The sequence below is a fragment of the Gigantopelta aegis genome, chromosome 6 (genome assembly GCF_016097555.1).
Source record: "Gigantopelta aegis isolate Gae_Host chromosome 6, Gae_host_genome, whole genome shotgun sequence".
Lineage (NCBI taxonomy): Eukaryota > Metazoa > Mollusca > Gastropoda > Neomphalida > Peltospiridae > Gigantopelta > Gigantopelta aegis.
The window spans coordinates 45,414,403-45,425,015 of record NC_054704.1 but is presented as its reverse complement, the minus strand read 5'-3'; the positions used below and the strand labels follow the sequence as shown (position 1 = coordinate 45,425,015).

Sequence of the window (10,613 nt, the reverse complement as noted above, 5' to 3'; positions counted from 1 at the left end):
CATGCATGGACCGTAACTTGCATGCATGTCTATAGTATTTGGTTTGAAATGTGAAAAAACTATATAAATTACTAATATTTATTTAATGCCCATTGCTTGAAATGTAATAGTCGTTGTTGGCCTGCATGAATACTAACGTCAGTTTAGGTACCAATAGTCGGTAGATAATGCTGATGTTGCAGTTTGATTTGTATTAGGTGTATACGTAATTTGTATTTGTAGTTGATATAGTCACCATATATCATATTTAGACATATCGTTACAAATTATGGTATCTGAATGACGTATTATCTGAAAACAAGTCTGCGATGTCTTACACGGGTAAACTTTAACTATATATGATAGGACTACTTAGCTTTATATTATCAGATGTTATGTGTTACACAAATGTTTACGTAACGTATTAATTGTTATTCAATATGAGGTGCCTTCCCAATATGTAACATATACATGTACCATATAGTGTGTATAAGGTATTTTAGATATGTATTTCGTATACATAGTGCATGCGTATTACAGTATACTTTCTTAGTCTGTAATATTCAAGTAACGGTTAATATTTATTATGTTGGGAAACAAAAAACCTAATTTATTTTAATTTTGCTTAAAATAAATACCAAATATTCCTAGTGAATAATATTCATGTCATATATGTAAATTTGTTGTTAAACCAAATAGCCTATTTGTTTTAATTTAGCCTGTTAAACATTTTGTTGCCTTCTCAATATGTAACACATACTATATTTTGTGTATTCGTTAATTTAAATGAGTGTATCGTATAAATAGTACATGTTCAATACAATATGCGTTCCTAGTGTATAACATTCAATTAATTATGTAAATTGTTTTGCTTATCAAACATATTACATGTATGTCATCCCAATATGGAACATTCACTATATATTGTGTATCATGTAATGCATATCGTATACATAGTACATGTTCAATACAATATACACTTCATTAATATATAATATCGAAATAACTGCAATTATATTTATTTTTCGTCTCAAACCAAACAGCCAATTTGTTTTAAAAGTGAAAATTACGTTGTTTATATAAAATATTTCTGTTTTCAACTTAGTCCTAGTGGAAAACACGTTGAAGAGAAAACTGCACCTGATACAATTACGACATGGGTTGCCACTGCGTTTGCCATGCACGAAGCAAAAGGGCTAGCTGTTGCTCCCAACGCTGCCAACGTGAGTGAATAGGTTTCTACACATATATACTCTTTACCTTGAACTTACATGCGGCTATTATTTTAAATCATAAATGTATTTCTAATAATGTTTTAAAACATTAAACAATGTAGCTAAATTTAATTAAACCAAGATTGGCTATTTTTAAAATAATAAATGTATTAATAATATTTTCTTAAAACATTAAAGAAATTAGCTAAAACGATTGGTTATTCTTTTAAATCATAAATGCATTTATAATATTTTCTGAAAACATTAAATAATTTAGCTAAATGTAGCTAAACCAAGATTGGTTATTCTTTTAAATCATAAATGTTTTTATAATATTTTCTGAAAACGTTAAATAATTTAGCTAAATTTAGCTAACACAAGACTATCTCTTTATTTTATTGAATAACAGGATGCAGTGTAATTTTCTCATCACATATGAGTATCTCTTTACTCTAAATGGGCTGTAGCCATACCATGCTTAAATCGTTGTTTTCGTCGGCCCAATTCTACCAAGGTTGTAACGGGTGGGGATCAGGGGACATATATGTATACCTAGACAATATTATGTATTATTGTAACATGAATATGTTTTGCCCTCTCCCCTAACTATTTCAGTCTTTGAATTGTCTTTAATACACCTGCCACAAAGGTTAAACAAGATAGGACCAGATGATATATGGGCTCCATATTGGTATGAGATTCCACATAACTTTTGAAACTTTGATGATGAAGAAATGAATCTGATGAACTGCTTTATATTATTTCAGTTAACAACCTTCCGCAAGTTGTTTGTGTCGCTGAATCTGCCGTACTCAGTCATACAAGAGGAGGTGGTCTGTCTGCAGGCTCTGGTCTTTAATTACTTCCCCAAAAATAAAATGGTAAATATTATGCTGTAATTAACAAATGTTGTATGTTGCTATTAAAATGTTTCGGAAATGTCTTCATATAAATACACAATTGTGATTTGTTTTTGTTTCTCATTAGTAGGTGTAATTAAAATAAAATATCTGTTTAAAACCACAAGGTAAATGTCTCCACGTTTCGTCAACCAGATGTTGACAAGGTCATCAGAAAACTAAACATAAAACCAGGAGAGCAGCATTTGAATGAATAAATGAATGAATGAATGTTTAATGACACCCCAGCACGAAAAATACATCGGCTATTGGGTGTCAAACTGTGGTAATACAAACAAATAAAGTGATGATCAAAATCAATATAAAAATTCAAGATTTAAAGTGTAAAGAACTGTGCAAAAATACAAATATCACAGATAGATACTGACTTTTACTCAAAAGGGGCCCCAAAAGGGGAGTTGTGCTGTATTGGCCATTCTCAAAGAGAATGCTAAACCCCTGCACCACGGTGAGGTTACAGCACGCGCAGGGGAGAGAGCAGCATTTGAAACCAGATATTTATAAGTATTACATTCTTGAAAGTGTTTGATAATATATAAAGTATGAGTTCTGTGTATATTCTGGAATTGTATTTTTGATTTCAGCTACTGGAGATGTATGATCAGCTTTGTTGTTGTTGTTGTTTTGTTTTGTTTTTGTTTTTGGGGGTGTTTTGGGGGTGTTTTTGTTTGTTGTTGTTTGTTTTGTGGGTTTTTTGGCTTTTTTGTGTGTGTGGGGGGTTTTTTTGGGGGTTTTTTTTTTTGGGGGGGGGGGGGGGTAGTTGTTCGCGTTTGTAATCCCAAAATTATTTTAGGCGTCTTCTTGGTAATTTAAAATGTATATATCTGTATTCTTCTTCCGCATAGGTCCTTGTAACACTAAGAAAAAATAAAGACTTTTTGAATGTGTTCAAACAAAGACAGTACTTTTGGTGGACTCCAGAGTTAAATTCCTTCAGCACTGAGCATACACAGTTTGGATATGTAAGTATCAATAAAGTGAGGTCTGCGAAAACAGTATTTGGTCTTCTTTGAGTTTAATATAGTGTAGAAAATAATAAAACTCCTCTTGCATATCAACTGTATTACATAACGTATATATTATGTTTGATTGGCATATTTTACAATCTACCTTTCTGAATTGGTACGAAATGACTAGACTGACGAAAACATAGTAAAATACAGTTTTTACTGTTCAAGATGTTGGATAACGTTCAAATATATTTTTGTTTCTTTTAAAGGGTGTGTATAAGGAACATTTATTGATTCGGTGATGCTATTATTCCAGTTCTGAGTAAAGTAGTTTTCTAGTAGTTTTACCATTGCTTTTAAACATAGCATAGATGCAAATGTCAGAACAGTATCTGCATTACTGGTCTCGTCCAGAATGTCCAATGCTTCTATAGAGTACGAGTGTTATGTTTTATCTCTTGTAGTTTCGCCAATTTGTTAAATTTAACAGGATGCGATATGCGTATCTTTCAGGTGGATGCCGGCAAGAGCATGTCATTCTACTATTGTATATACCCTCGTGTAACTGGGCAAATCCGTCTCACCTTCACTGTCCAGTCGTGGGAAGGATCCGGTGATGGTGTTCAAAGAGATCTTCTAGTAGAGGTAAGATTTGAAAATAAACCGCTGTGTGCTGCATACAAACGTCTGACAAGTCACAGCCAGAGCGCATTACCAAAAGTCATATTGTTTAAAAAAAATAAAACACATTTTAACATCTAAAATGTAGTTTTACATTGTTCTTATTATAAGAAAAAAAAAGCGAAATGGTGAACTACTAGACTAAGTACTCATTTTTGCAAAATAGTGAAAAGTTCTGAATGTTAGCCATTGGAACGTACCGTTAGATGGTGTCAACTAGATGTAGGGAATGATGATATTATATTTTGAGTGTTTTATACAACACGTATCTGCATGTTTCGCAAGTAAAGACTAACATGTATATATGATTCAGTAACATGGAATGGTAAAACGAGTTTTGCCTGCTCATATCTCCAGTTCACCAAAGGGAAAGTGTGATAAGGAATGAAACAGCTTTGTTGGGTACTAGTATTCAGGATACGTTTATAGTCGTTATTCTAATTTTAGAATAATTTGTAAAATTTTGGTAGTCTTCTAAAATAATACAGCTTTATTGGGCAACTGGTATTCAGGATACGTTTATAGTCATTGTTCTAACTTTAGGACAATTTGTAAAATGTTGATAGTCTTCTAAAACAATGTAATGCCCATAAAATTTGATCAACAACGATGGTTAACATGGTTAAAACTTGTAGATGCACTTCCTTGGTATTTGTGTATTTCTATTTAGAAACGAACGTCTTATTATATATTGTGCTTTAGTCATTATATCTTTTATTGTTAGTAATGTCATATTGATTTACTTTCGTTGTAGCCACGAGGCACACAAAGGACGAATAACATACCCGTCCTAGTTGATCTGCGAAACCAACGTCAGTTCCGGAAGAATGTCCTTGTGGAGTTTCCTCAAACTTTCGTGAAGGGGTCTGAGCTGGTTAAAATCAACGTTGCTGGTAGGTAGATTCTGTGTCTGCAATATACATATATAGTTTATTATTTTTAATTAATATGAAATGTTGAGACTGTTGGACTATCAATATACTTATAAATGTACATAGGTAAACAATGTAAATCAGTAACATGTGGTTGTATCCAACAATTTTGAAAGTCAAAGCCTGTATCATGAGATTGTATATGTATCACAATAACACGATTTCCACCATCACAACAATGAACGTATATTGTACATGTATGTATGTATGATACATGTGATTCGTTAATAAGTATACGTTCCTGCGAATTCACTGGCCCTGACACAATGATATAGCCAGAGTACCAGACTTCTTTTAAAGATAGACATATCGTCCTGATAGAGAACTTGTTTGTTCAGGGTTATAACCAAGGACTCCTAAAATCCTTCAAAAATGTCCATAGTGTATACTCATAGGTGATCACACGATATGACGCATCACTTACTAAAATGATGTCTGATGCAATACCCTATGTTCACCTTGTGTATGCCGTTTCATGTTTGTGGTGAAAACCCTATGGACGTGATGGTTGTAGGCTGTCCTCATGGCGGATACCACCGGTGGGGCAGGATATGCTCACCTTCGCAACCACTTGATATCATCTCTAGTTTACAATGATTCATGAGTGCATGCCACCACAGCTGTATAATATATATTCCATTGCGATCTATCGTGTGCACGTTTGGGTTTTCTAAGCTAGTCATGCGAGTGGCAGTCCTCCTATAGAAATTTCCATTTACGGATCTACTGAAGGAGCGGTGGTCTTTCCAGGGACGAGCACCTAATAGTGGATCATCGAAGCAATCACGGCTTTGCCTTAAACATCCTTTCCACTCTATCTTGTGCAGAAATAACATTTTGACTACAGTATACGGTTTTGTCATTCAGATTTAAGAGAGACTCGTGCCCATATGGATTCTTATTGGACGATGAAGGATGAAGTTTCAATGCAGTAACTAACATTATTAATCTAACATGTTTGTAGAAATGACGGGGTTATAACTGTGTGACCTATCCCCAAACGAAACTACCCGTGGGTACATTATAATTACTCAGAAACGGAACATCAGCTACAGCAGTGATACTATTTCAATTATTTATGAATATTTTTAGGTGATGTTATTGGTCCGACCTTATCTAACCTCGATAGTCTTTTGAGAATGCCGTACGGGTGTGGTGAACAGAACATGCTGAATTTCGCTCCCAACATATACGTCATTAAATACTTGAGAGAAACTGGACGCGAAACAGAAAAAATATGGAGGAAAGCAGAAAACCAGTTAGAAAAAGGTATGTGAAAACATTTCTTCTAATTACCGTATAGTTGGTAAACGTTCAATAAGGTGTTTGACAAGTCATAAAATGGATTTGCCTTAGTGGGACAATGAATCATGTTCCGTTCTAACCAGTGGTCCATGGCTGTTATATCAAATGTCTTGGTGCGTGCTCTTCTGCATAGCATAATAAAACATTCTCTTAGGTACAATTAGCGTCTTTATAACCAATGGGTTACTGTTCTTGCACTAAACTCCTTAACTGATTACCTTTATATAGCAGCCAAGCGACTTGTTAATACAGTGACCATTTTTGCAAGATAAACACTTTAAAAGGGCAAAGCTGTATTTCATTTTCTTTTCACTTTTATTTTAGGTTACCAACAGGAACTGAAGTATATGCATAGAGATGGATCCTTCAGTGCATTCGGTGACAAACAAACGGCGTGGAACAAAGGCAAACGGAATGGTAGCATGTGGTAAGTAAGCAATAATATGATCAGGATAAAAAATAATGTATTTTTTATACACTATCACATTATGCACTCATGACGATTAGCACCTTTCTGGGGCATAGTCAGAGAGGAAAAAACACCGAGGCAAACCCAGACCTGTAAAATAAATTTCAGTGTCATGGAAAAATAAAATAAATCTGGGGAAATTTCAGACGAGGCAAGCGCCTCATCTGCCTCATGCTGGCTACGCCATTGCCTTTGAACTATTGTTTTCTATATGATGACGTTTATACAAAGTATAGATATTTTTACACCAACGGTAGTTGGGGGGGGGGGGGGGGGGGGGGGGGGGGGGGTTACAGTAAGAAAAGGGTGATTTATTTTTAATTTAGAGTTTTGGTATTGTCATCAACTAAATTAACGTGGAACTGTTAATTTCAGGCTGACTGCGTTTGTAACGAAATGCTTCGTCCAGGCGGTTGATCTGATCCCTACTATTATAGACAGTAATGTCATTGGTAGAAGTCTGAAGTTCATGGTTGACCATCAGGCAAAGAACGGCTCATTCCCAGAACCAGGAAAGGTCTTTAACACCCGACTACAGGTCAGTATAAAATAAAAAATACTATTAACTCCTTTATTGATGACTCAGTTGCTAAAGGACGGGAACAAAGTGTATTAGATGTCAAAAGAAGGAACTTAAGACATTTGGTCTAACACAATAAACATGCAGCCGCCTGATAGGCTACCATACCAAAACATGTTAACAGAAGCAACGTTCCGATGGGGTTTTTTTATGTCCAATTTATTGATATACTATTAACGTATATTGGTGTCAATTCACGCATACATATTTGCCACACTATTGCACTTCCAGGTAACTCAGAACTTATTTACAATAGATCTACACTACTCTACCATACAAATGCGTCATTATGCCGTACATTTAAATTACAGCACCATAATATTAGATTTACTTTTATAAAAACAGCATTTGTTCGCCTCTGTAAGCTCCCCTTGCGATTATAATTATGTCAATGTCATCCTTTTGTGTTTTGTTGCATTTTTAAAAAGATATACCTTTATAAGACTTTCCTTTACAGATGCAAGGGCTATCACTACTATTTGATGATCATATCGTATACGTGTACGTCTTGTTTCAGAATAATATACTATTTATTAATTCTATAAAATGTGTCTTTTCTTTTTTCTTTTTCTTCAGGGCGGTTCTGGTTCCGGGGAGGCTCTGACAGCCTATGTTCTGATAGCGCTCAATGAGGCGGGGTCCTGGCTGACTGACATTAAACCAAACTCTGTGGAGCAGAAACATATCACAAAGCAGAAGGTATAACTATTGATGACCCACGTTTTTTGATAAATAGTAAAAACAAAACTGCATTTCTACAAAGGTTCAGTAGATAGCAGTAAACAAAATTTGTCATGAATCACTATCACAACAATGACACTAAGAGTTAGCTTGGCGCAAAATTAAATTGATATTTTCTATTGCAATTAACTGTAATCTGCGCTGATTATGTCTGTGTATCTGCATGGTTTAAGAGACACAAATCGTTTGGCTTTCAACCCCTATAATTGACCGCGGTAATTGGCAAGGCCGTGGATTTTGCCGTGGAGATTTTCATTTTCCACGCCACTTTTTTTTGCCGTTGACTATATTAAAATAGTTTTTCAAGGCATGTTTTTGTTTTTTGCCGTGGATTTTTTCTTAATCGCAAGGGATGGGCTTTTGTGTTAATAGACTTGTAAGTCTGGTTGAGCAAACTGGAATAGTGTATGCTTGCCATTTTGAACAATCACTATAGTATTATCAATAGTGTTACCAAAAACACAGAAACATGTTACACGGGGGGGGGGGGGGGGGGGGGGGGCAGGGGAAGTAGAGGGCAGAGAAAGCTTTGAACTATTGAAAACATATAAAAGCTGATGACAAAAAACACTTTCAGACTGACTGTAAATCAATCATATATATATTTATATATATCAATTTGTTTTCAGGTCACTGAATCTGCAACGAAGGCTACACAATATTTGGAACAACAGTTCAGCACGCTGACAGACGTTTATGATATTGTAATCGTGACGTATGCTTTACAACAAGTCAATTCAAAAATATATCCTGTTGCCAAGACAAAGATGGAATCTTTAGCAAAAGAGAGTGGTAAGAACATTTATGAGCCACATACAATTGTTGGTGTCTTTACTGTATCTCTTGAATGCATGTTACGTTTGATATATTTTTACGGCTGTAACTAATGAGGTGGTAGCAGGGGGGATAACCCCTCATAACAATAATAAAAAGATGCATCTGTTATGTAAAGTGCTTTTTTATCTGGCTCCTTCACTATTTACTTTAACAGATGTTAGATTTATAAGACTTGTATGGTGGTCTACGGATCCACTACAATTCATATTACATGTATAACATCCAAGGACTCCTGAATTCCCAGAATTTAGGCTAGATATGACACACATATCATTACATTTTATTTTGGAAATTGGAATTCGTCACAGAGCTTAGTGTCCGTCAGTGAGCCCATTGGGTTATTTCTCGTTCTAGCTAGTCCACCACGACTGGTATATCAAAGGCCGTGATATGTGCTATCATGTCTGTGGGATGGTGCATATAAAAAATCCCTTGCTACTAATGGAAAAATATGTAGCGGGTTTCCTTTCTATGACTGTGTCAAAATTACCATATGTTTGACATCCAATAGCCGATGATTAATAAATCAATGTGCCCTAGTGGTGTAGTGAAACAAAACAAACAAACTTCATCACAGGACACTGGTGGACAGTTAATTCATGAAATGGTTCTGACGATTTGTTTGATATGTAACAGCTCGTAAATCATCTTCTTTATCAAAGTAGCATCACATCTATGTGTGTTTGAACACAGATGGAGTGAAGTACTGGGCTAAGACGAAACCGACCCGCACGGGACGACGTCGTTACTGGTGGTACCGCGACACCGACGCCCTCAACATCGAGATGACGGCGTATGCTCTACTCACGTACGACATTCGGGATGCCACTGCGGGTATACCAATTGTCCGCTGGATCGGCAACCAGCGAAATGACAAGGGAGGATTCATCTCAACGCAGGTAAAATAGATATCTAAACGCAGACACGGGTTAATTAATCAAAAACAAATGCTGCATGTTCTCCTATAATTGCTACATACAGTATTTAGTTGGCACAAGAAAGAAATAGCATATTGGTGTAGGTCTTTATATATTGCTTAATTTGCTTGCTTAAAACACAAGTAAAGCATCTTGCTATTTTTGTCCTAATATTTTAGCTACAAACAAGTACAAAAACGACTATAGTACTTTTTTTTATTAAAAAAAAAGAACTTAAAGGTTTTTTTAAAACACCTTGACGGTCGAATCTTCCATGGTACAAACGTCGAAATTAAATTATCAAAATCACAAATCTGCTTTACATCATGTTTATCAGCATGAACATCAATATGAATTTAACACTCAATCATTATACATGTACTGCTGTTTTATATCTGAATGCTCTTAAAAAATAAACACTTGGCCATTTTAGCATTTATATATTTATACTTAACACAGGACACCGTCATGGCACTACAGGGTCTCACGCAGTTTGCGCAGGCGCTGTACTCACGTGACCAGCTCAACATGACGATTTCTGTGCAGAATCCAACAGGGAGGAGAACGTACAACCTGAACAAGAACACAGCTCTCATGCTGTACTCAGACGACCTGCCGGTATGTTACTAAATAGATTTGTGACACGGTATAGTTATATGTGTGCACTGTTAAAATTAAATATAATACCAATATTTGATGATCACTAATATTTGATGAATAAGATTTTTTTTGTAAATCTGACAAAGTCCTTTTGGTATCCGAGATATGGTCAGTTCTATGTTTTGGTAGCCATCTTGGATTATTTCAAAATGCTCAACGGTGCCAAGTGTTCACACTTTGGATCCTGAATGAGTTACCTTCCAGAGATGAAAATACACAAAGAACAATGGTGGGTACCGAATTGTAAGGTTTAGTGCCACAGTAACTAGGCTAGTACTCGATAATCCAAATGATTATGACATGTTTACACATACTACTCAAAAGAATTTAAGGGTCAGACGATATTTTCGACATTATTTTCTGAATGTCAATTATATTAGCTAGACCATAATGTCACGCATGGTATTGTTCCATTTTGACGAAAGTGG

General features: G+C 35.4%; 1 protein-coding gene across 3 annotated transcripts in view; it reads left to right on the top strand.

Annotated features, from left to right (window-relative positions):
- Positions 1-10,613, top strand: part of LOC121373944 (murinoglobulin-1-like) — a 51,197-nt gene that overhangs the window by 36,233 nt on the left and 4,351 nt on the right. For all 3 annotated transcript variants that reach the window (XM_041500788.1, XM_041500789.1, XM_041500787.1), the window contains exons 20-31: positions 1,085-1,202; positions 1,961-2,074; positions 2,959-3,075; positions 3,577-3,708; positions 4,499-4,637; positions 5,769-5,945; positions 6,306-6,408; positions 6,826-6,988; positions 7,607-7,729; positions 8,401-8,563; positions 9,302-9,507; positions 9,985-10,143. In XM_041500788.1, the coding sequence (XP_041356722.1) occupies positions 1,085-1,202; positions 1,961-2,074; positions 2,959-3,075; positions 3,577-3,708; positions 4,499-4,637; positions 5,769-5,945; positions 6,306-6,408; positions 6,826-6,988; positions 7,607-7,729; positions 8,401-8,563; positions 9,302-9,507; positions 9,985-10,143 (1,714 nt within the window). The remainder of the gene's footprint in view (positions 1-1,084; positions 1,203-1,960; positions 2,075-2,958; positions 3,076-3,576; positions 3,709-4,498; positions 4,638-5,768; positions 5,946-6,305; positions 6,409-6,825; positions 6,989-7,606; positions 7,730-8,400; positions 8,564-9,301; positions 9,508-9,984; positions 10,144-10,613) is intronic.